Here is a 25,828-nt window from a genome sequence, read left to right on the forward strand (position 1 = left end):
TCTGGACCAGGGTGTCCTTCCCAATGTCACCCCCCCCCCACAAAATCAGGGCTCTTGGCTAAAAATAGATATGAAGATAAATCCAAGATAGAACATTAAGAATAGGCCAAAACCCTGGCTGGCGTAGCTCAGTGGATTGAGTGCGGGCTACGAACCAAAGCATCGCAGGTTCAATTCCCAGCCAGGGCACATGCCTGGGTTGCAGGCCACGGCCCCCAGCAACTGCACATTGATGTTTCTCTCTCTCTCTCTTTCTCCTTCCCTTCCCTCTCTAAAAATAAATAAATAAAATCTTTAAAAATTTTTAAAAAATAAAGAATAGGCCAACTAGGTTTCATTCAGGGGCCAACTCACCTCAAGTGGCCAATTCAGGGCCCCTTGGAATTTCCTCTTCCACCCTCTCCGTTGTTTGTTCAACGTGAACTTGTGATCTCGCTTAGATGTCAACTTGGCTAGAGGTGGAGTCCTGCGGGGCTGCATGATGTGTGTGTAGACTGTGGACCTAGATTCAGGGGAAGAATCTTTCTGGTTCAATCATATATCCCTATTCATTGACGCCAGTTACCTAACCTGGAAGAGGTAGATATTTGAAGATGTATTCGCAGCCACTAGTGTGTAGCACAAACTGACTCAGACATTAGGCCAAAGCATATGGTTCAAATTCGACCCAAGTCATCTTTGGAAAGTTGTCCCAGGATGTACAAACATGACTTGCTGGGTGAGCTTGCGAATTAGGAGAATCGTTTTATTCATCAAGAATCCATCAATAATGTACATGTGTGTGCGCACGCTCTCACAAATACTCATTGAGTACTGTGTGTGCGTATTCCGTTTTCTCCTCTTCCTTTGGCCAAGGAGCATTGGTGACCCACTGACTGCCAGCACCTGTGTCCCAGCAGGGTGAGGGAGTATGGAGGCAGCTCGTATTAGTGAGACACTCCCGCCTTGCCCCCTTCCACTGAATGTCAGCACCACAGGCTCTTTGGCAATCAGGAGTAGCAAAGACCTCGGTTGCCAGCTATGCTCCTCGTAAAGGAAGTTTCCGAATATAAGCTCAACACTGGAGAAGAACTGCCGACTGCAGGGCTGCCTGTAACCCGGGGAGGTGGCTTATGCACAGCGCTTTAAAAAACAGTAATGAAGTCCGCTAGGGACCTTGACCTTCCTCCCATCGTTAAAGCCATATGCCCCACCATCTTCTCAGAGGCCTTTTCCCCACCGAGTTCTGGGGGAGAAAGCAGCCTTCCTGACCACCATGGCTTCTTTTCCTGGGAATGGGTCCCCTCCTTTCCCGGAGTCTTGAGTGGAGCTGGCTACGGCTGTTCTATGGTGGGAGAGATGAGACCCACCCCGGAGACTGTCCGTGTTCTGTGCTGCAGTCCAGACGGGGACCCAGGGTTGCAGAAGGCTGATCATGACTCGCAGTGTGGCCCGCTCCCCCGCCTCAGCTCCACATCGCCTGGGAGCCTGTTCGAGGTCCAGGTTCTCAGAACTCAGCCCAGACCCTCTGAATCAGAATTTGCATTTCAATAGGATCCCCATGGATGCCGTGACTAAGCGTGGGCCTAAAGGAACGGATTCAAACTTCTACAGCCCCCTTAGGCAAACACCCACCTGCACACACACATGTTGAGATAGACACGTACAACAAACATTTTTTGAGCTGCACTTATGTACATTTTTTTAAAAGATTTATTTATTTATTTATTTTTAGAGAGGGAAGGGAGGGAGATAGAAACATCAATGTGCGGTTGCTGGGGGTTATGGCCTGCAACCCAGGCATGTACCCTGGCTGGGTATCGAACCTGGGACACTTTGGTTCCCAGCCCGCGCTCAATCCACTGAGCTACGCCAGCCAGGGCCCATGTACATTTTTAAATATGCACAATATGTAAACATTGAAAAGGCTGCAGTTGAAGCTGCACTTGAACGGTTCTATTGCTATTACTTTCTTGCTGTGCCCTCTAGGGTTACTGTGGTCCAGCACGGCAGAGGTGCCCGGCCTGGGGAAGCAAACAGGGAGCCGAAGGCCTCATGGAACACGAAACACACTTAGAAAGCAGCTTGCTGGGCTACGTGGAGTATATGATACCCTGAGCGCTGGATCAGTTTGGTCAGTTTGAGAAATGTAAAGCCCATTTCCTCTTCGAGGTAGAATTTTGGAGGATATTCGTCATGCTGTGAATCCAAACAGGAAGTCTAAATCTTTATTTCTCAGTCAGTCATTCACGTCAGTGACGTATATGGACCCCTCCCCATCCCCCCCGTCCCCCCCCCCCCCCCCCTGCATGCCTAGTTTTGAACTGGCGTCCTCTCAGACCCGGAACATCACAGCCCATGATCGTCCAACGAGCTTCACCAGCTATTAAACCGGGGCGGCCCTGTGTTGGCTGGAACGGCATCTCCACGCACCCCGTTTCTCCCTCAAACATCAGGTCTCTACCGTGTCTCGGGCCCGTGCTGGCATCGGTGTGGAAAGAGGAAATGGGCGCCCGACCACAGAGCCTTGTTTCGAGAGAAAGGGAAGTTTCGAAACAGACCCTCATCACGGCTACACCTGGAGTGTCCCTGGGAGGTGTGGACGATGCGCCACGGGCGGAAAGGGGGGGCGGTGAGAGGCAGTCTTCCTGGAAGCTGGAGGAGGCGACACCAAAATGGGGCCTTCGGGGGGTGAGTGGGAGCATGGGGGGCACCGGGCGGCAAGAAGGGCTGCGGGGTGCAGGGGTGCAGGGGCGTGTCTGAGCGCAGCGCCGGGCAGGAAACCTGCTTTCCCAGCGCTCCTCCTGGGTGCAGCGCAAGCTCATCCGACTCAGGCGATGAGACGGAGCCCGTGCTGACCCAGAAGAACCACCCTGCACACGCTCGGACCCCTCGGCGCTCGGATGTGCAGCCGCTGAAACGTCCCGGAGGGTGACTTCTTCCCTACGGTCTGGCCAGCCGGGGCGGCACGTGGGAAGTTGCTGGTGGGGCAGAGTGAGTGCTTCTCGTTTCCAGTGAAATCTGGGATGTGTGGGGCTGGTCCGGGCTAGGGAAGTTGAATTTTCAGATTAACTGCATAAAAATGGAAAATCTGATTGGAAAACCTTCCTGATTTTGTTTTTCTTCGACGAGATAACTGCTGCTCACATTTTAGAGGCATTTATTTCATTTCATCCCTGCCTAGAGAGAAAAGTCAGAGTATGGGACTGAATATTCAGCCTTATCGGATAACTTTCTATTTAACTTCACATGTTTAGCTTCACCATGATTTTTAAAGACCATATAATATTTCGGATTATAGATGTTTTGTGAACTTAAAATCCTTGCTATGTTTTTGGTGATGGGGTTACTCTGAATGTTTTAATGTTATAACTAATGCAGAGAACAGGCTTACACACAGTCCTGACACACGTTTCTTATTCATTCTCAGACCTACACTTACTGGGTCAAAGAGTATAAATCGTTTTGAACTTTGGGCAGAGCTGGCCAAGTTACCACCGGAAAGAGCTACGCCAAGGGACTCCGTCAGACACCATGCGGGAAGCTGTTGTCCTCTGCGTGCCTGTGCGCACGGAACGCCGGCGTGGTTGTCAGAACCTCTGGCTGGTGACAAGTGCTGTTTCTTGGGCCTGCGGCTCCTTCTTGGTCTCCTTTGCAAGCCCTCCAGGGGCTGCCCCTACCCGGTGTCTGCTTACATGCCTCAGATCCCATCTGCGGGCCAACAGGACAGGCAGTCCTCCTGGCCAGCCCCGTCCCAAATGTCAGACACGTCAGACCCAGGGCCCGTCTTTGCTCAGGTGTCCCGGGCCACCCCTCACACCTGACCCCCCAGGCTGGGCTCTTCTGCATTGACATCAAGTATTGAGTGAGGTCCAAACCGACAGACTATCCAGACACCCAAGCAGGGGGCTGTCTGATAACACAGGGGTGATGTTGACACTACAGAGGAAGAGCCAGCGTCCTCTAAACCAGTAAACAACGGCCCACCCCAGGCACCTCATTTCCAGGCAGGGATGTCAGGGGTCATCGTTGAGACTTTGCCTGTCCACCCTCGCTGCTGCACCCACCTGCCAGAGGTGCCCCGCGACTCCGGCTGGGATGGGGAACGCAGTGCAGTCCGCCCGTACGCCCCTTGTCCTGCTGCAGCCCTGCAGGCTTGGATGCCTGGAGCAGTGGCCAGCCAGGCTTCCAGCGTCTGGGCTTGCTGCTTTCTGACCCCTTCTCCCGCTGGGCCAAAGACAATGACCTTGACAAGCAAGTCTGACTCCGTCTCTCCTGGGATCAAAGCCCGAGGTGCCTGTTTTCCTAGGATGCGGGGACACTGTCCTCATGGAGCCCACAGAGCTCTGCGGGGCGGGCCTGTGCCCTGTGCTCCTGCCTGACCCCCACCACTCCCCCCTCCTCAATATCCAGTACCCCCTAAGCTCCACACCTTTGCAAATGCTAGGGGTCCCTCTCCCCGGAACACGCATCTTTCTCTCTCCTCGCTGGCCTCCTAACCAGCCACGTCAGTCTGTACATGTGCACCCTAATGCCACCTGCTGGGGAAGCCACCTTGACCTGCAGACGAGGGCCTGGCATGCTCCCCACACTCGGTCCTCTTGTCCGTCCTTGACACCCTCCCTAATTCTCTCCACAACCATCTTTAAGTCACTCATCTAATGGTTTACCTCACCGCACCCTCCCCTGCCCTACTGCGAGCTACCTAAAAGCGAGGGCCCCATCAGCCTTGTTTGCCACGGGGCTCCAGCGCCCTGCACGGTCTGAGCACATAGCAGGTGCTCAGCAAACTCTTGATGTACAAAGGTATGGATAAGTGTTGTTAAAATGTCTTCAAGTTGTTTTTCAATGTATGCATTTTCTTGAATTGTATATTTATAAACATTGCCATTTGGGGGAACAAGGACGTTTCTAAATCACCTTGCGACCCCTCTGCTCTCATCTGTGGGGAATGTAATTTCCTCTTGTAAGTTCTGTGTTGTGTGTTGTTGTTTATTGTAAACAATGATGATAGCTAACTCGTATAAGAATGAGTGTGAGCAGGCAGAGTTTTATGGCGCTTTATATATTTTAACCTCGCACGAACCTGCCATGCACAGGAATTATTATCATCGCTATTCTGCGAATGGGGAAACCGAGTCTGAGGGGTTAAGTTGTTTGAAGCCTCATGGCTATGAATGGAAGCAGGACTCTCAACCTTGACTCTACGCTGCCTCTGAAGAGGTGTTGATTCTTGGTGGACAGAGGAGGTCCCGTTCCCCCTGACTTCTGCAGGACAGCTGAGGTTAATGGAGAAGGGGAGAGGGGACGCTTGGGGGAAGCAGGGGGCAGTTCGGAAAAAGGCCAGTCCCCACGCAGGCTGAGTCCCGAAGTGAACAGGCAGGAGGGGAGCAGGAGCCAGGGCTCGAGAGAGCCTCTTGCCTCGCAAAGGTGTTCGGGATCTACCCTGCCTGCCGAGGGAGCCACCGGATGGTGGGTGGAGGGGAGCGTTGTCCGCCGACACTCTCTAGATGGGCGAGTGTTCTGTGTCCTGGTCACGGCTGTGACGAAGCCTTGGCGACTGAAAGTTGCACGTGACCGAGCAGTAAGGTGGCAGTGAAATTCTGGCTTCCCGGTTCTGAGACATGTGCACGTAAGGCTGTAAAGACAGGGGGTTCCGTGTGTCTGTCTGAGCTGTCGTTTCCTCCTTTGCTTCCACATCAGGAGACACTGCACCATGATTTCCGAGCAGGCCATTGTGACATCTCCCCAGGGCAGCTCCGCAAGCCCCCGCGTGATGGCCCCTGCGCGCTCCAGTGCACGTGGCGATGTCCCGGGGGACAGACGGGGAGTTAACTGTGCTCCCCACTGGGACGCGTGCCTGCTGCTGCCACACAGGAAACGGTAGCTGGAAGGCTGATCGTTACAAATGTCAGGAGGGTGTCTGTGGGGAGTCCAGCATGAGGGTTCCCCAGCTTAGCTGACCTCTGTGACATCATCGGGGGATGGCGTGTGGAGGCTCCCTTCACAGCAGGGTTCACACCCAGATCCGCGGGGCCTGGAGAGGTCGGGCTGGCTTTTCAGGAGGATCTGTGACCTTGCACGGCAAACAACAGAGTTTCCTCCAACCACCTCTGCGTAAACTTTCTGCGTGGGTCCCTACAGTGTGCGACGCAGTGCCATCGCAGCGGCCCCCGCTGTGACTCCGTCCTTGTAGAGGTCACAGGGCTTCCACATGCCAGCTGCTTCGGAGACCTTGACCGTGTCTGCTCACCGTGCCGTCAGACCGCTAGGTCTTAACCAACGAATGCTCGGGGGAAAACACAATTCTGGTTTTCAGGAATGTTTTCAAGAGTGCGTTTTCAAATGACTGGTGTCTTTTGTAATCACAGTTGTTTTATTTTTACCTATTTAAACAGTGTCTGAAAAGGCAGGCAGGCAGACACCTTAGCAGTCTGCCACAAGGAACCACGGCACAAGAATGGTTAAGACGCCCCGAGCTCAAATACTAAAACAAGACCAGCTTACTAGGCTTCCCGACACCGGGGTGCGTGAGAAGGCTGCCCTCTCACCCCGCAATGGCTGCATTTGCTGTCGGGGTTCCTAGCACCGAGAAAATCCGGGTTGCTGGTCTAAGAATATTGTCTGCACGTCCAACTTGGTCACTCAGTTTTTTTGACCTTCTGAGCTACTCTTGAGCATAAATTTGCTCTTCTCTAGGGATGGCAGATTTTGTAAATAAAAAATATAGTACTTCTTTATATCTATAGATGAGTTTAATTTCTAGTGTTAGTTTATATCAACTACTGCGAGGGACATACTGGTATTAAGTATTAGTTGTTGTCCATCCGAAAGCTAGCCTTCCCTGGGCATCTCGTAGTTTACCTAGCAACCCGAAAAACACCAAAATTGGGAAATAGTCCTCTCGCTAATTAACTGCAGATGGTTAGAACATGTTTTCTTACACTGTTTACCGATGAACGTTAGTGCTCCCAAAGCTCTCTCGGGCTTTGGTTGGACGTGAAGGGAAGCATTTTGAAGTTCGAACATTTCTTATTATCACCCCACAATCACAAGCGTCTACGTTTTCAGCGTCGGGACAAGCAGGCGACTCCGAAATCCCGCCAGTCCTAAGAGCAAATTGACCGCAGTCCAAGAATTCTGGTATTCACTGCGCTCGCCTGGGACCCCGTGATATCCAGTTTCTGTATCAGAGCCACGTGGTCCAAGTCGAGACTGACAGTCAAGCCGAGTTTCAAAACTTGTTGACACTCGTCCCGTCGTGCAATAACTTGGTTCCAAATCCAGCGAAAGTCCCAAGTTCCTTTTTTTTTCCTGGGACGAGAGTCCAATTACGATAATAAAGAGCATAGGAAACACTAAGGAGAATTCCACCCTCACATCCAGGTGAATCACACCAAAGCCCATTAATCATCGGCCAGTAGGAGCCAACAGTTCCAAATGCATTTTAAACCGAAGAAAAATAGGCAGAACGAAGCCAGGAAAGCCAGCCAGCCTGAAGTCGGTATGTATGTCCACCGTGCGCTGCTGTCTATATGTCTGTGTCTTCCTTCTCATAAATGACAGTGTAAGTGCGAGACAGAGAAAATGCGAGTGGTGAGAGGTGGTGCCTCTGCGGTCTCTGTGAGGGAGAGGTTTGTTTCGGGGGGAAAATCAGTATGAGACGCTGCAAATCATAGAACAATGCCTGGTGCAATGTCAGAGGTCTGTCTCAAGCGACTTGTCAGGGCAGCGATGACGGGGGGTGGGGGTGGGGGGAGAAAAACAACACACTTGCTGACTTCCCGTTTCTGCCGTCCTTTCTGAACGCGCCAGCTGAGGCCAGTTTGGAGTTTCGTGAAGTCGGATCCACTAAGTAAAACCCTTGTGTGTCTAGGAGGCCGGTCTGCAACCACAGATGCCTGCCTCCCCTTCTGACTTCTCCCAGGTGGCACCCCCAAAGCCCCACCGCTCTGCGCTTCCTCCTCCTTATCTAGACGGGCCAGCCGGGGCCAGCGATTGTCTCCGGGAGGCCAGGGAACTGATCCAGACGAGATCTCAGGAGCTGGTTAGAGAGCTCTCTCCTGGCTGGAGGGAGCGCTGGGGGAAGGGCACTCGGGAGGCTAACGCAATCCGGTTCGTCTTGTGTTTTTCCTCCCCCCTCAGACATAAATTTTCCTGTTTTGCCAGTCATCTCACAACAATGCATGTCCAAGCCACGCTGTGATTAGAGGGGGAACATGCTTATTACCCAGGCCTTCACATGTCGGAGCATGGAGAGGCCAAGGGTGGTAAACCAAAGGAAATTTCCATGTGCTCGTCAGCTGCTACACATTCTTGCTCTATAGGAAAGTTAGCTGTTATTAAGTAATAATGTTCAGCTGAAGCTGGTCACTCGTAACAACAGACAGATGTATAATGTTTTATTTGGGTTAGCCAACTCACTCGCAAATAAAGGGCCTGAAATTAAACTGTCCTTACAAAAATATTCAGCAAATGATACCTCTGACTTATTCCTGGGCTCAGATTCTTTGCCATGGAAAACGGAAAATGCGTCTCCCGTGGAACCCAGGATCTGTTTAAACTTGTCTTCGCCGAGTGGAGAAAGGTTGATGTTCTATGGAATGAAAAAAAAAATAAAATAAAAAAGACTGCACTAAGGAGTCAAGGGTATAACTATGCAGACCGCATTTAGCCACGGAAAGGGGTTTTTTTTTTAGTACTTATGGAATTCAAAACAATAATAACAGAATGGAAACATAGGCAAAAAGGCTAAATATTTGACCGCAGAGGCAAATGGGATCATTAGACGCTCCCAGGCGATGCAAAAATGTGGAGTTTGTTTTAAGAGGAGGACTTGCTGCTTTTCCAGTGGCTCATGGGGCAGAAGAAAGACCTCACTGATCCCCCAGGCCGCCACAGGCCGACTAGCCACGGCAGCCGCTGGGAAGTTGGGGTCTTTGTAAGACACAGGTTCTTGGGCGGCGCTAAGAGGTTTTATTCAGCAGCTCGAGGGTGGAGCCTGAGAACCGGCATTTCTTTTTTGTTTTAAGATTTTATTTATTTATTTTTAGAGAGGGAAGGGAGGGAGAAAGAGAGAGAAGCATCAATGTGCGGTTGCTGGGGGTCATGGCCTGCAACCCAGGCATGTGCCCTGAGTGGGAATTGAACCTGTGACACTTTGGTTCATAGCCCGCGCTCAATCCACTGAACTACGCCAGCCAGGGAGAACTGGCATTTGTCATGAAGTCCCAGGGATGCTGATACTGCACTTCGGGGGGGTGGGGTCCCCCTCGCCTGCGCTGCCCTGTCTTGTGTGTCCGGTGAGAGGGGTGGCTCATCTCAGGGTGTGCCGTGACCACCGAGAGCAGTATCTGCCTGTGACACGGGTTAGCCTTGCCATGGGCTCAGTGACCTTGACCAAATCGCTCTCTTGGATCCTCTCTTCCCCCAAATATAAAGTTCCGTTTAGACCAGATAGGTACTCTTCAAAGGTCCGATGAGTGCCAGGTACGGCGACGCAGGTGTCTGTGCTGTGGGGCTTCTCAGAGCCTGTGGCGTGCAAACGTGGGGGTGACCCTCCAGTGGGTGCAGACGGCGGGGTGTTTAGAGGTCTGGTAGGTAAAGCTCTGCACAGTCATCAGACCACACGTCTCTTTACCTGGGGGGCACCTGTGGATGCCGCACACCCGGGGGAGGCCGAGCCAGAGGACGGCTGAGGTCCTCCCGGCTTTAGCTCTCCCCATCACGGAACCCAGGCTCCCCACTTGGGCCTCCTGTGTTTTCTCGGATGGTGGCGCCCACCGTCGCAGTAGAAACTTTGGAGCTGTCTTCCGCCGACTGCTTCCCTTTCCTCAGAAATCCGCATTTATTCCCCCAAGCCAGTGTGCCTGACCTTCTGTCCTCTGGGACATGACTCCTGGCTACCTGGAAACTCTGCCCACCGGCCGCCGTATTTAACCCCGTGGGCTTCTGTTCCTCCTCCTCTGTTGCCAGGTAACAAGCCTGAACTGTTAGGCAACCCAGTGTGTGTGCTTGTCCACTTCCCACGCAGTCTCTCTACCTCATGAGGAGGTGAGGAGTGTGGCTCATACTCTGGAAGGGCCGTCTCCAGACTGGCAGCATCAGCATCCCGTGGGGGCTGAGTAGAAATGCATATTCCCAGGCTCCCCTCTAGACCTACTGAACCAGAAACTCCCAGTGGCTCCCAGCTGTGCCCATTTCACGGCCCCCAGGCAATGCACATGCCCCCTGAACTTGGGAGAACGAGTGGGTTCCGAGGTGAAAAGCGAGGACCCTGGACCCTGGGCTACGTCACGGTTTCCAAACCTGGAGTACGACAGCAGTAGGTCCACGCAAGAACTCAGTTACGACACGGCCCCTCTGGAAGGCCCGGCGCAGGACCAGCCAGGCCTCCACCGCAGCGACATCTCCCCAGCGGACGCCAACACGGAATGAGCAGGAACGCCGCGTGCTGTGTCGCAGAGCACGCGTGCAGTGGTACCCCCCGTGAGTGCGTGTGAGGACAGTGCTTGGTGGGGACACAGACAGATATGATTCACTGGTGTGGTCTCCCGTGACCCATTACCTTTGTGAACGTGTGTGAATCCCCCAATCGCTCCAAGCGTGGTGTTTGCGTCGGGGACATCGGAGAAAGACTTTCTTCACAAGGGAAAGGGAAAGGGAAGGGTTCAAGGGAACACTGTCTGTCACTGCCTTGGGGAGTGTCTGGTGCCACCTTCCAAGCACCCCCTTCTCAACTGAAAGCTGGCGACGACGTGAGGACCCCGTGAGAATGACCGTCGGCACTGCCCTGTGTGTCTGGCATCGTAGATCGTGAGGCCACCGCGTCCTTAGCCGAGGGCTGCTCGCTCCCCAGCACAGTTGAGTCGTGCTGTCTGTACCTTGCCCTGAAAAGCTGTCTTCTCCAGATGAAGTTAAAGATTGATTCAGAAGGACTGAATGAGAAACATTATTCAACTCGCCACGTCTTTTCTATGTTCTCCTTTCCTGTTGGAATCTTGCTCATTTGGGTTTCTTTTCCTATTCCACATTTAGTCATAGACCAACATTCAGAGTTTACGTTAAGGGCATGTGAAGGCTTTATGTGTTTCCTTTAAGTCCAGTAGCTGGTAGGTCAGGTCATCATCACCCTAAGACACAAAAATGCAGAAAGGGTGTGTCTGCGGACAGGCTTTTACGAGGCTTTGTCTCAGGGACAAACAATTCCAAGAATTCAATGGCTTACACCAGCAACAAAAGTTTTTTCTCACCCACGTGCATGTCCACTTTGGTTCGGCTGTAGCTCAGCTCCAAGCGGCCCCTCCCCCAACCCCCAGAAGAAGGAACAGCCCAGCCGAAGCTCACCCAAGACAGCGCCCCGATGCCTCTGTTCAGGTGCGGTGTGAGTCACCGCGGCTCACGCTCTGTTGGCCGAGCGGTCACATGACCACATGGGACTCAAAAGGGTGAGGACACCCTCTCCCACAGGAGCAAGCCCAGGGAGGGAGTCTGTGGACGGACCCCGCAGAGCCTGGCAGCCGGTAACTGGCAGCAACAAGCCGTCAGCCGCGACCCCACAATGATGACAGCTGTGCCCACAGGCCCCAGTTCATGTCTGCAAAGCATGGGTCATCGGGACAGAAGGAACCGGGTCGGGAATGTGCCACCCTCTCAGACGGTGCTTCCTCTCTCCCTGGGGGAGCGATGACTGATTCCCTGGCTCCAGAAGCTGTCCCCTTCCAGCCACCCCCAGCCCTCCACGGCCCGAGGGACGAATTACTCCTGCCCAAGGAAAGAGTCATTGCCCCGGCAGGTAAGAAGCAAAGGGCCACCTTTGGAATCTGCTGACGCTCAGCTTCGGCCACCTCGTTCTGCTTCGGCGAGCGTGCTCGTTCCGGAGGCCACCTGGGCAAACCGTCCGTGTCCTCAGCTGACAGAGCAGCCACTGAAGCGCGTCCTGGACTAGTCCGAGGAGCGGGGGGAGGGGCAGCGGGCCACCGGCTAGCGTCCCTGCTGCTCGTGCGGCCATAGTCACAGGGTCCGCGGGGAGGCCAGCTAAGCCTCACCGAGTTTCTTTCCAGTTACTCTCAGGCCTTCTGAGTTCAGTGAACCTCAAGTGCCTCTTGTCAACCATTTCTGTTTCGACTTAGTATTTAAACCTGTGTATCCTTAAAGGGAAGTTTAATCCACGTATTTTAGATTCATAACACATTTTTTTTAATCACCCCAAAAATTGTTTTGTTAGGAATACGTGGCATCCAAGAAAGCTTTTCAAGCAACTTTTTTTTTAAAGATTTTATTTTTTATTTTATTTTTAGAGAGGGAGAAAAGACAGAGAGAGAGAAACATCAATGTGCAGTTGCTGGGGGTCATGGCCTGCAACCCAGGCATGTGCCCTGACTGGGAATCGAACCTGCAACACTTTGGTTCGCAGCCCAAGCTCAATCCACTGAGCTACGCCAGCCAGGGCCTCAAGCAACTTTTCTCACAAACAGGAAGCTGACTCACTAGAGCTTTAAAGCCAGGCCCTCACACATTGTAATGTTGGCCCAGAAATCCCAAGTTACGGTTTGGTCCCGATCTCATTCCTCCGTCCCCTCACCTCCCGCTCTGAAGGTGCAGAGAAAGACTTTGCTTGAGGCCTGAGAAGCTCCAGGTTTGGGAACCTCCTGCCTCCCCAAGTTTCCATCACAAATACTTTGTTAGCCCACCACAGCACACAGAATGAAGTTTTTCCCAGAACGGGAAAACTGAAAACTTCCAAAATTTGACTCAACAGAGCTTTTAATTTTTAGAAAGTATCGGTGGTGTACTACCTGGGAAAAAAGAAATCTTTACTATTTACAAAGTTCATACTGAGCGTCGGTCCCCCGGGTGGTTGGCGTGCATCTATACAGGTGGGACATCCTGAAAACCCATAGGTGGATGTTTCCCACGCCCGTGTGCGGCCGTGTCATTTCAGAATGCTAAGGGGAACGGGGGGGTGGGGAGACTCTGTGGACCCCATCTGACCACGTGTCTGCCACAGCCTGGCAATTCTCACCGTGTGTTCCTGGAGCTGCAGCACCCCCTGGGAACTTGTGTTACATGCAAGTTCTTGAGCTCCACCCCAGGCTTACTCAATGAGAAACTCGGAGCCTTCCAGGTGGTTCTGAGGCCGCTCACGTGTGAGTGCCTGAGGCAGGGTGAGGGCGAGCGGGGGCTCAGGAGCACGCTGGGGGCTCTGCTGTTACCTGCCAGCTGTTGAGAATTTGGGTGAGTTACTGAACCTGTCCGTGCCTTAGTTCCCCCCTCCTGGGCATAACGATGGTGCTTGCCTCACCAGGTTGGTGTGAAGGTTAAGTTCACACACGGAAAGCACTTACAACAGTAGCTGGCACGTGGCCCGCAGTGTCATTCTGTAGGATGATGATGGTTATTTTGATCTGGAGCTTTAGGATTACTTATCTGAGTCTTTATTCTATCCTTTTGTCAGTGCCGTTGTCGTTATTCATCGTCATCTATCCTACTTTGGACCATTCCCACTTGGGACCACTTCTGGCCCCTTTTGGGTGATGCTCATGCTTATTACTTGCACCTGTATTTCTTCTAGTTGCTCAGTGGCTTTCGGGCCATGTGCAGGTTGGTTTCTCCCTGCCAGGACAGCGTTTTCCAGCTCACTGGAGCTGATTTCTTTGATCAGCCATTCTTAAAAGGGCCCCTTTCTTGGGTAGAATTTTGTTCCTTCCTGAGGTCGGTGATGGTAACTTGCTTTCTGTTTTTTTTTTTTTCAATGCCCATCATTTTGTCCCCAGCACCAAGAGTATAGTTCTCCTTACAGCTAATTACCTTTTTCAGCATGCTTACTCTTTAGTTCTGTTTCCAAAACACGTCCTTCTTTCCTTTATCTCCAGAGAACAAATGCTACACCACATAAGCCTTAAATGATTTGCACCACGTACATTTTGTTGGCTCGCAGTAACAGGGAGTAATATTGATCTTTCCATTTAATAATTTCAAGGACTTCAGCAATGATATTGCAATTCTAAGAACTGCAATCCTAGCCCACATGTTGGAACAATAGAATGCGAGCGGGAGAAAGTAATACAAGGCCTAAGGAGAACTACGAAGGGTGTGCATGGGATTTTGCTTATGCGTGGGATCAGGAGAGGGGAAAACAGCAGAGGATGCCTTGCATCACTCCCCCACCCTCAGCTTCGGGAGACTCCGATGTTCCCCTAACACGTTGGAACCGGAGCCAAGGTCGAGTGCAGGCTCGCCGCGGGGGGAGAAAGGCAGGAACATAAGATTATGTGGCATAAGGGTGTCTATCAACAATGAAACACATGTCATCCAAGAAGTCTGCTGAGGAACGGAGCACTGTTATGTAAGAGGGGACAAAGCGTGCATGAGAAAGCAGGCACCGAATAAGGTCGATGCTGTCTCCCAATGGAGCGATGGCGAAGACAGAGGCCGTTGGCCAAACGTACGATCACCCTGGGAGAGTTGAGTGTAGGAGAGGCTCTGTAGGGTGATAACTGGGACTCCTGAACTGATAAACGTAATTATCGTAATGATGTACAACTGTCGCTGGATTGGAACAGAAGAGCAAAGTGGACACATGCCCCTTTGGGCCAGACAGACAACAATGTGTGTCGGGGTGCGTGTGTGTGTCGCTCGGGAAGAAGCCGTTCAGGGGAGCAGGCGGCCCAAGACCCTGCCGGCTGTGCACAGAGGACGCTGGACGTGGGAGGCCGGGGTGGGGGCGCCCTGGCCTGGCTTCCTCAGACTCGGGGCCTCCTTCTTTCTGCCACACACCGTCCCTGTGACGAACAGAGGTCGTTCCGACCTCCCAGGTCTCAGTCACCGAGTCTGAAAAACGTCTTGTCAGATGCCTCGGCTCTGACAATCCTTTCAACTCTAACGCTCTGTGACTCAAGAATAATAATGCACTTCCACAGGCGGTAAAAATATTCGAGACTCTTCCCCTCCAATTCTCACTGTTTACTTCCGCTGCACTTCCCCTTCCTGCCTCCTGTTTGCCGGCCGGTGGACCGTGGGCCTCAATGGGGGTGAGTTCACCCTCCTGCCAGCGTGGTTTGAGACTTCACTCCCTCCAGAGGGTGGGGATTCCTCAGCGAGGGCTTCGGTTTAGTCCTTAAAACACTCTTTGAGCCTTTAATCTGGCACCATGCCAGATCACCAGGGCCTGGAAATAAATGCTAAGGCCCCGGGCCTGGGGGGAATTGTTCAGGGTCAGTTCCACTGGACCAGTTGCTTTGTAAACCCCTGTGACCCCCACGTGTCCCTCTCTCTTGCAGGCGACAGCAGAGTCCCATGGTAGCCAGGTGGCTGAAGGGGAGCCGGGACCGTCTGCCTGCCTTGAAGAAGACGGCTTCTGACCTGCTGAGTAAGTGACCAGGCGGCGAACTGCGGGCACAGGGTGTCGACAGGGAGGGAGAAGGTGTCACCCGTGGAGCGCTGTCCACCAGCTGCTCTCTTCCACGGAGAGATGCTAAGCCCAAGACCCACCCAGAAGCTCTGGGGCTTCTTCCCACGCTCTGCTCACCAGGCTCCTGGGGGAGACACTAGCGGTGTGGTCAGCTCCAACCCCAGCCGTGCAGAAACACAGGGGGAGGCCGGACGGCAGCGCACCCCCAGCGGGCCCGCTGCCCCTCCCAGGGAGGTTAGAACAGGAGCCTCACGGCACTGGCTTCGTGTGAACAGGGCCGACTGTGCAGAGGCGGGTGGCCCGGGGAGCCTGGGGCGGTGCTTGCACCCGCAGGACATCTGTGCATCACTCCCACTCGAACGCTTAAGCCTCTGTTGTTGCTTCGGTGGATTGCACGGCATGCCCTTTCCCTGGCAGGTTTTTTTTTTTTAAGTGCGTGCAGTTACTTGTCTTTGGCAGCTGGAGGCCTGAGCTTGACTCTGCACGGGGCGTGCCAGCGTGGCGTGGCCTCCAAACTGTCACCCTGGCCCCCCTCCTCTTGGCCACTGACAAGTGCTGCTGAGTGTCTGATAAGACTCATGCTTATCGATTATACCCTGTACTTCTCTTTTATCTTTTAATCCTTACCCAAGGATATGTTTATTTATTTGTTTTTGTGAGAGAGAGAGAGAGAGAGAGACATCAATGTGAGAGAGAAAGATGGATCGGTTGCCTCCCATATGCTCCCTGACCAGGGATCGAACCTGCAACCTGGGTGTATCCTCTGACTGGGAATCAGACTCACCTTTTGGTGCACAGGCCGGCGCTCCAACCAACGGAGCCAACCAGCCAGGGCCCTGGGCTTTTCTTGTAAATGATCCCAGACTCAGTGGAATAGGCTCCAACGAGAAAAATAAATTCTGAGGACCTTCTGGCCTTTCTTTGTAATGAAAATTAAAAAGTGACTTGCCTTTCCAAGAAAAAAAAAAAGATAATTCCAGGGGACATGCGGTAAGTGGCACCCTCCTGATACTGTAACAGGAAAACTAAGGAGCCCAACAGATGTCCTGTGTCCTCAAGTGCTGGCCTGTGAAGGGCACGGTCTCACTTTCCTTGAAGGGGTTTGCCCAGGAGATTGTTTTCCAAGCTCCTAATCGAGGTAGCACCACTCGGGCAGCAGAGCTTATTGCATGAATCATAGACCACTGCACACCGGTTCCTTTTTATAGGGGAAATTTAAAAAAATTTTTAAATGCCAGGGATGTGGAACAACAACAACAAAAAAAACCCCATGCCAACCAGGTAGAGTTCCCCCTAATCACTCCCATTATCTTTCCGAGGAATGTAGGGGCCGTTTATCTCGGTCACCGGGCAGGTGCTATAAGACGCTGCTGGGTGGCCTCGCTCCCAGCTCGCCCCCGTCTGGGAAGCAGCGTGGGAGCCTGGCCCTGGTTCCTGGTAGGTCTGCCCTCCCCGAAGCCCGTCCGTGTTTGCTTGTGCGTTAACTCTTTCAAACGCATTCCTCTGCTGGCCCCACGCAGTTCTGCAGAAGGAAGGCAGGGGGTGTGCGTGCCGTGCCTAAACGCGATGCCTACATGTCATGCCTAACAGCGTGTGGGGACGGTACCTCTAAGAATAACCAGCGTATCCATTAAGCCATTGATCAAGCTTAATCATTCACTATGTGTTTGTTGGAGGTTTTTGATAACTTAGTCTTTTCCAATGCAATCAAGACTAGGAGAGATCATGGATTCTAAGTCAGGCATTGGATTCGGGGCAAAATAAAGTGCTGTTATGCGAGAGGTCATGCAGAAGGGTAAGTGTTGAAAAATTTTATTAATACTGTCCAAGTCTACAAAATGTGTGTGAGCAGTCTCCATCACTGGTCAGCAAGTACCTTATGGCTACAGCTGCTGGTGTGTGGCTCAGTCGGGAGGGGCGTCATCTCAGAAAGTGACAGGTCACCAGTGTGACTCCCAGTCAGGGCACATGCCCAGGCTGTGGGTTCGGTCCCCAGTCGTCGTGTGTATGAGTGGCAGCTGATCGATGTTCCTTTCTCACGTCAGTGTTTCTCTCCCTCTTTCTCCCTCCCTTTCTCACTCTTTCTTAAAAAACAAACAACTATCTTATGGATGGTACATTTTAGTTGTATCCATACTGACTGTATGCTCAATCAACTTATTTTTAAATGTTCTAAAACTGGGAATCTGTGGTACCTGAATGTACGTAACTATTCACGATCCTCTGTGGGGTGGATGCGTGCAAGTGTGATGTCGTCAAGGGAAGATGAGCACCACTGTTTAACTGCAAGGCTCTGGTTTGGCACTTTATGGCCCTCGTCTCCTTTAACTACTGCAAAACCCCTGAGACAGAGGCTTCCTTCTCATGTTACAGATTAGAGACCAGAGAGGTTGAATAGCTTCTCCTGGTTCACACAGCAAACACATCGCACAGTCAGCATGGAAGCCAGTTTCGCTTGTCTCCAGGGTCTATGCTCCTCAGTTCCTCAAGTTCAAGTCGATCGGTCTTGCCTTTAGAAGTCTCCTTTCCTGTGTGTGTCCACATGCATTCATACTTACGTCACATGGATAGCCTCGTGTTTTCTGGGTGTTCTACCACCTGTGACAGGTGGTAATAATATGTCCTTCTTTGTCATTTCCTCAGGTGGTCCCAAGAGCCTGCCGATGGACCCGATGCACCTCAGCATGTCCAGTGCTGCCCTGGTAAAGCACACGGCTGGACCTGGACTCAAGTCCCACAGACCTCGGGTCATGTCCAAGAGCGGACACAGCAATGTGCGCATCGACAAAGTGGACGGCATCTACTTGCTCTACCTTCAGGACCTGTGGACGACCGTGATCGACATGAAGTGGAGGTACAAGCTCACCCTGTTCGCTGCCACGTTTGTGATGACCTGGTTCCTTTTTGGAGTGGTGTACTACGCCATCGCGTTCATTCATGGGGACTTAGAGGCGAGGGAGCCCGTCGCAAACCGCACCCCCTGCATCATGAAGGTGGACTCGCTCACGGGGGCATTTCTCTTCTCCCTGGAGTCACAGACGACCATAGGCTACGGCGTCCGCTCCATCACGGAGGAGTGCCCTCATGCCATTTTCCTGCTGGTGGCGCAGCTGGTCATCACGACCCTGATAGAGATCTTCATCACAGGCACCTTCCTGGCCAAAATCGCCAGACCCAAGAAGCGGGCCGAGACCATCAAGTTCAGCCACTGCGCTGTCATCACCAAGCAGAATGGGAAGCTGTGCTTGGTGATCCAGGTGGCCAACATGCGGAAGAGCCTCCTCATTCAGTGCCAGCTCTCGGGCAAGCTCCTGCAGACCCACGTCACCAAGGAGGGGGAGCGGATCCTCCTCAACCAGGCCACCGTCAAGTTCCACGTGGACTCCTCCTCAGAGAGCCCCTTCCTCATTCTGCCCTTGACGTTCTACCACGTGCTGGATGAGACCAGCCCCCTGAGGGACCTCACCCCCCAGAACCTGAAGGAAAAGGACTTCGAGCTCGTGGTGCTCCTCAATGCCACCGTGGAGTCCACCAGCGCCGTCTGCCAGAGCCGCACGTCCTACGTCCCCGAGGAGATCTTCTGGGGCTTCGAGTTCGTGCCCGTGGTCTCTCTGTCCAAAAACGGGAAGTACGTGGCCGACTTCAGTCAGTTCGAGCAGATCCGGAGGAGCGCCGATTGCACGTTCTACTGCGCAGACTCGGAGAAGCAGAAGCTGGAGGAGAAGTACAGGCAGGAGGATCAGCGGGAAAGAGAACTGAGAACGCTTTTGCTGCAACAGAGCAATGTCTAAGGGTGGGGCGCCCCGGCCTGGGTTTCGCCCTGCCGCGGGCTCCGCACCCGAGCTCCCTTCCGACAAAAACGCGTGGGTGCACTCTAAAAAAACACCCAACCGTGCAGACGTGCAAAATCTATCTTTTCCTTTGATCCGGTGGCTAAGCAAGAGTCTCCGCCTTTAAGAGGGTTCCTTGTTTAAATGCTTTTTGTCTGAAACGAACTCCCAAAATCCCACTTTTCTAAAATGGGGCTACATTTCGAGGACCTTGGTGTATGGCAATTGCAAAAGGGTCCTGCTGGGTGGCCAGAGACATTCAGCAGTGCTGATCGTGAATGGCAATGCTTTTCTGCATGAGGATAGCAGCTGTGATATAAGGTATTTATTCAACCCAACTGTCGAAGACATTATGGCCGAGACTTGAAATGGGGTTCACTACTCACTTATATCATTGCTTTAAAACACTCTTTGTTTTCCCTCAGGCAGAGAAAATGTTATATAGACTGGAGGCTGTCTGGTAATAGAGAAAATGGAGCAGGGGGATTCTGTACCACAAAATATAACAATGCCATTGTTACCTTTTTTCCAGTGGGTTCAATTGTGTTGCGTAAAATCCATCAACCAGGAGTTGAGGGGCATGGAGGCAGATGCAAATGGACCTGAGGCTATTGGCTCACTCGTTTTCTGTTGGAACATGCCCCTTCTGTCCAAAATGCGGACCACAGACCAGCAGCGTCAAGCCCCATCTGGGGGCTTATTAGTAACATAGATGCCCAGGCCCCACCCAACTTAGAGAATCAGAGTTTGTATCTTAATAAGACCCCCAAGTGACTTGTGCACCAATGAGTTTGGGAAGCTCCTCTGTGGGCAGTGGGTTCAAGGAACCTTCTGAATCCGTGGGACTGTGTGGGTCCCAGGTCCACGCGGCCCCCAGACCTGCCCTTCCTTCGGTTCATTCTTAGGGACCACACTTCCTTTCAGCCACTTCTTTCCTTATCTGTTAAAATGCCTTGTCCCCACAGGAAGTGCCACTGACATTCTGGGAGCAAAATAAAACTCTTGCAAGTAACGGCTGTCTCATCCATGCTAAGTATTGTACAGGGTTGTGGAGAGCAGTGAGAACGAAAGGAAAATTAAGCTGGGTAAGGGCCAGAAATCTGCTCAGAGGCTGAAATCTAGAAAGTTGAATGGTCCCGCAAGAACAGGAGTGGCGGGGATAATTCATACACAGATGGGTCCGGGAAGCACAGACAAAACCTGACCATCGGATAACACATCAAGGATGTCCTCAGTGTCTAAACAAATCTTGAGCAACTCAGTGTTATGGAGTAACACTTTGCCTTTGGCAGAACTTAGGGACCAGGCACCCTGCCTTTCTTTGGTGCAGAGGATAGATGGGCTAAGATTGGCTAAATGTACAAAAGGTGAATTCTCATTTCATTCAAAATGGGATGGATTTGTATGTTCACTCAAGAAGCATGGGACTGTGTGTAGGTGCTACATGGACATGCATGTGAGCCCACATGTGTACACACGGGCATGCACATACACACAGGGACTCACACACAGGCTCTTGAAGCACAATTGTGGAAATTGTGGGACTCCTCTAGGCTTGGGGACACCGGGACTCGGAGGACGCAGGGGGGCAGTCTGGATTCAGACTGTCGGTGATTGATAATGTAAACCACTGGCCAGTCTGGCCGTCTCTTGGTGCCGCCTCATTTTCAAAGGTCCTTCATCAAACCGACAAACAGAAAATGTGGCCAACGCCTCTGAGAGGGACTGCCCATCGCACAGAGGGGTCTGCAGCTGGAGGGGCTTGGAGAGCGTTCTCAGTGCACCAGAGGTTTTTGCCTTTAATTATTCAGGAAGTTCTTTTCTTTTTCTGCTGACAATTTCCTGGAAGGTTGTTTTAGATCTTCAAAAATTACGTGGAATTAGACATTGCTCCTTGTAGTTCTCCATGATTTTCGGTTGTATACTATGGTATAATCAACAGAAGAAGAGCATCATGGGTGTGCTTACTGATTTCCTGTCACACTGTCCAGTTCTTCTCACGGTTCTGCCATCAGTGTTCATTCGAATGTGAGCAAGATTAGGAATTTTACCTGCTTCTGTTGCAGATAGTACCATGGTGTGGCACGAAATGGAGAAATCTTTTTTATGTTCACTTAGCATATCTATTTCAGCCCAATTTGGAAGGCTTGAGCACCTGATCTTTTGCACGACACACAAAATAAACACAAAATAACACAAACAAAAGAACACACAAAATAAATATGCCGTGTCTTCAAAGCCAGTACCTGTGTAAGTCAATAAATCATATAGCGTAATTTTTAATACACGACTCTCAAGTTGTGGCTGGTTGGAAACTTGGCCTTTCCCAGGCACGCTCATTTAGTGTTACTTTGTACAAAATACTCACACGTCTACATGCTAACGAAGGACTCAGGAGGCAAAGTGGTTCTATCTGGACACGGTCTTCTCACGAAAACAGATGGATTCCTGCTCTACCCTCAATGGAGAAGAAGTCATTCTTATGGAGCACTTTTGGCCCCCAAAAAGCTTGTGCATTTTGAAGCACCAGGCCTTCTCAGAGAGATCCTTCAAAAATGCTGTGTTCCATTTGAGAAACCACAAAGCCGTATCTTTCTTGTTTCAGTAATAAATGTATTGTACTTACATGGTCCATAGTAGCCAATGCCCCGGAAGCATTTCACTAACTACACGTAGTAGCAAAGGTTCACTCACTGATCCTTGCGCAGAGCCACCTTTTCGGGGGGAACACACATCGGCCCCCTTTCCCATTCATGGGGCTATTGCAGCACAGAGAAGCGGCTCCAGAAACTAAAATTAACTGGTTAAGAGGGGACAATGCCAGGAATGAGTGGACTGCAGATTTAAATGAATTTAAACAAGTCTTTGGATTTAATTTTCAATTTTCATTGACTGTGAATTCGATACCATTGAAATGTAAATTAAGGTACATAAACCTGTGGAAACACTTCTACTACAACACTGTTCTTTCTCCCTGGCTTAGATCCTTAGCACTGACATGTCGTCTGGGGAAAGAAGAAAAGAGAGAAATGGCGTGAAGAAGGCACAGGGCCTTTGCACCGGTGGCTCAGTGAAGGGTCACCCTTGCCCTCAGGCTTGGTTCTGTGTGCTGTCCCTGTGGCCTGCGGGCCAGGCACCTGACCTGTGGTGTCAGGGAGACTTCCAGTCCCTCAGTTTTGGCTTTATTCTCGCTCGACTTTCCTTTGCCTCTTAAACATTTGCAATGCCTTGTTTTGAATTCAAGTTATCTTATCACGGCTTGGTGGGATGGGAGTTTTTGTAACGAAAGGTATTAGCATTTCAAACATTGCCTTCCAACCCTGCACTTGAAATCCAGCTTTTGGCCCTGGATGGGTCCACGGTGCTCTGAGTCTCCCCCTCCCCCCCCCCGCCCCCGCCCCCACCCCCACCCCCAGAAGAAGATCTACACTTGAAGGTCCAAAGCTCAACATTTCATGTCCAATGGATTAACTATGTACATTTTGCCCTTTGTGAATGTCAGTTTATCTTTAATCACAGCGACCTGCCAACCCACCAAACCTGGGGTCCCGGGACCCCAGTGAGGGCGAGGTGTCCGCTGTCAGACTCCAGTGTCTGAGAGCAGCGTTGAGAGTTTCCAGAGTCAGAATGTGCGCTGAAATGATGCGATTAGAGCTAAACTGGGACTTGAAAGAATGAAAGAGTTATCTTCTCGGGGATTAGTGTTTGTCAGTAAACTGTTTGTATTGTTATGTGGGTTTAATTTTTTTTAAGAACTTAAAACAAAATCTTTGTCTTCAGAATAAGGGAGGTAAAAATGTTCAGTCGACTAGCTTGTACATCAATTCACTTCTTTGCAGGGAAAGACTGGCCACTCGGTCTTACATGACGACAGATGATGTCATTCTAGCCCCCTGGTGCCCCAGGAGAGCCCATTTTCCCAGTCTCCAAGAAACACTGATGATTTCAGCCCCATTTCCCCCCTCAGAATTACTTCTGTGAAATGCTCCATGAGGAAGAAACATGAGGCAGAACTGAAGCTTCAGCCCTCCCCCTCCATTCTCACCCTCTCTCGGCTCTCCTGGGGGACTTGGCTCCCTCTCAGCTTGGGACGCACGTGGCTGGCTGGTTTTCACCCCGGCTACCCTCTGCAGCAGGTCCGGCAACTCTGTGGGCTGAAAATCCTCAGTTCAAATTAGCAATGTGTACACGTTCAGATAGACAATCCGAAACTGGGGCAAGAGTTTCTATTTTTCCATTAGTACGCTGCTGGTGTGTAAAAATAGAAGACGGAGAAAAGGCTCTTGATTCGAGTTGATAGTTAATTCCTAATAAAACTACGGGAGTTGACTGTGTAGGTTAAGAACATCATTGCTGCATGTGTACAAAAGCCAAAGTCGCCATAGGCGTGTGTAGAGACCCCATGACCCTGAACATGACCCCAAAATGAGGAACGCCAGCCATGCCGGGCATGTAGCACCTGTCCTGTGCTCAGTGACTTGTGTCCTGCATTCTGTACGGATTTCATGATGATGCTCTAAATGTCATTCTTGTCAATAAATAACAAAATGGCATAGGCAGTTAGAAAAACACATCTTTCCAATTTCACTGGTCTTGAATGTTCATTTGCTAGCTCTGCCAGCCTTATAGAAAATTACTCACAGGAGAGCCGAACGTAAATATCCCTTCCTTTGGAAGTGACGGTTTTCATGTTCCTGGTAGTGGAGGAAGGGGGTCATCCAAGAGGATATTTTCTTGACTTGCTCCATTAGTACCAGTACATTGCAGGCAAACACAGGCGGCCCTTTGACACACTCTGTGCAGCGTGGAGCAGGACACCATCCGTGGGAGCCCGTCCCTCCAGGAGAGGCCCCGAGCGCTGGGCTCAGAGCATTGGTGCACACGCGTGGGGGCTCTCGTTCTCGGCCCCGGACCTCGCCGGAGAATCAGGCCGAGGGTCCTGTGTTCCTGGATGACACTGGACGGGCAAAGCCAATGAGGAAGGGGTCAGTCTAAAAAGCCCGTCAGCAAACTTCTCGAGTAGCTGCTCCCCCTTCATAACGTAGCACTTAGCCGTGGTCTTTATTTGAGGCCAAATCCCATCTAGTATCCAAACCTTCCCACCCTCTTAAGAGAGCCAAAAGCATTCAAGTCAGTGGCAGAACGTGCTCGAAATTAGACTCTAAGTTAGCCACTCTGATTGATTATAGTGTAGCTATTTCCTGAAAGAAAAGAAAGAAAAAGGAAAGAAAAGAAAAAGAAAAAGTAAAGAAAAGAGAGAGAGAAAAGAAAAGAAAGAAAAAGAAAGAGAAAAAGTCAGAAGTTGTTGACTCTGAGCTAAGAAATGTGACCTCTCAGCTTATTATCACTACTATTGTTACTGGTGCAGATGTCCTTAATATTATTTAAAAAGGGTTTCCAAGAAGGCGAATAGAGGGGAGTTCAAAGAAAGGCAGTGTTTTCTTTTTCATCTCCGTGATTTAACTACATTATTTTTTCCATCGGCAATCAAACCTTAAGAGTGAGGATGTTGTATTAAAACAAATCATCGCAGGAAGTATGACTATGTCGGGGGCTTTTTACAAAAACAAACTTCCAGATCGCAAGAGGAAGCTGGTGTGTGTGCTGACGGGTACTAAACAGCAGTCGGGAGGGGAAGGCAGGACACCAGCCAACTTGGATCCATTTTTGAAGAATTATTTCTGTGCCGTGTCATGGAATTGTAAGTTGCAAAGCGGCTGCTTTGGTAAACAGACTTCTCGAATCCAAAGGGACCCACTCCAAAACACCACTTAATGAAATGCAAGGGAAGGTTAAGAAGTCTAAAATCCCAAATCACATGCAGATTTTACAAGCAAACAGTCCCACTCCTTGTAAATCCCGGCGGCGCGCCCTTGCCAGCGCCTGGGTGGTGCCTCGGGCTCCTGCCCCGTGTCCCTCTGCGTCTGATGGCTGTACTGTGACACTGATGCGCGCCCTGTGCCTGACTGTGCCCTGGCGGAACAGTGACTTGTGTTTCTCAAGGCTGAGCTACTGTTTGGTGCCTGTTGGAAATCTCACACTAACTGGCGTGTATGCTCTGTGGCCGGTGAGCCCAGCTGACTCCGGACCAGCTTTAATGGTGTCCTTTCGTGTTTTACAAATTCCTGCCTCTGTGTGTTACACCATGTCGTTTTGCATGTGCAACTGCATCACCTTTCTGATTTTACATGTGGGATCACTCTAATCTGTGAAACAATAGAAATGCAAACACAATAAAGCCAATGCCACAGTCACGGGTCTGTGTTTCCTTCACTGGGGCGGGCAAGGTGCTGTGCGGGAGCCTGCGGAGAGGAAGCCGGCACTTCCTCAGAGAGCTCAGAGATAAACTCATTCCGGAGGGCGGTTTGCAGCCAGGCCAGCCGCCCTCCCTGGGGACGGCCGGGCCCCAGGGCTTAGGAGGTTCGTTTCTGTCAATGCCCGCAGGACTGCACTTTGCTTCCCTTCTAATCAAAGAAAAGAAATAAAATCCCTGCCTCATCTTGCGCTGTACTGGTCATTTCATTTTAGTCAATGATTAGAGACCCAGTAATTATTTAACAGCAATCTTTCAGCACCTCATGTCCTACCAAAGTCCCTGACACACTGT

General features: G+C 51.3%; 1 protein-coding gene and 1 long non-coding RNA gene across 4 annotated transcripts in view; one reads left to right on the forward strand and one right to left on the reverse strand.

Annotated features, from left to right (window-relative positions):
* The window catches only part of KCNJ15 (potassium inwardly rectifying channel subfamily J member 15), a 44,135-nt gene extending 23,130 nt beyond the window's left edge, over positions 1 to 21,005 (forward strand). The window contains exons 1-3 of one of the 3 annotated variants that reach the window (XM_036017435.1): positions 7,366 to 7,483; positions 15,261 to 15,349; positions 18,035 to 21,005. In XM_036017435.1, coding sequence (XP_035873328.1) covers positions 15,277 to 15,349; positions 18,035 to 19,182 — 1,221 coding nt within the window. In that variant the 5' untranslated portion in view covers positions 7,366 to 7,483; positions 15,261 to 15,276 and the 3' untranslated portion in view covers positions 19,183 to 21,005. Of the gene's footprint in view, positions 1 to 7,365; positions 7,484 to 15,256; positions 15,350 to 18,034 lie in introns of those variants that run through there. The other 2 variants (XM_036017434.1, XM_036017433.1) reach the window with 2 other exon arrangements.
* Positions 21,006 to 22,120: 1,115 nt separating this feature from the next.
* Positions 22,121 to 24,108, reverse strand: LOC118498765. The gene is made up of 2 exons (XR_004901221.1): positions 22,632 to 24,108; positions 22,121 to 22,599 (listed from the first exon to the last, which is right to left on the reverse strand). It is a non-coding gene; the product is annotated as an uncharacterized LOC118498765 (long non-coding RNA).
* Between the last annotated feature and the right edge of the window lie 1,720 nt (positions 24,109 to 25,828).

This window comes from Phyllostomus discolor, chromosome 2 (genome assembly GCF_004126475.2).
Source record: "Phyllostomus discolor isolate MPI-MPIP mPhyDis1 chromosome 2, mPhyDis1.pri.v3, whole genome shotgun sequence".
In the NCBI taxonomy this organism is placed as follows: domain Eukaryota; kingdom Metazoa; phylum Chordata; class Mammalia; order Chiroptera; family Phyllostomidae; genus Phyllostomus; species Phyllostomus discolor.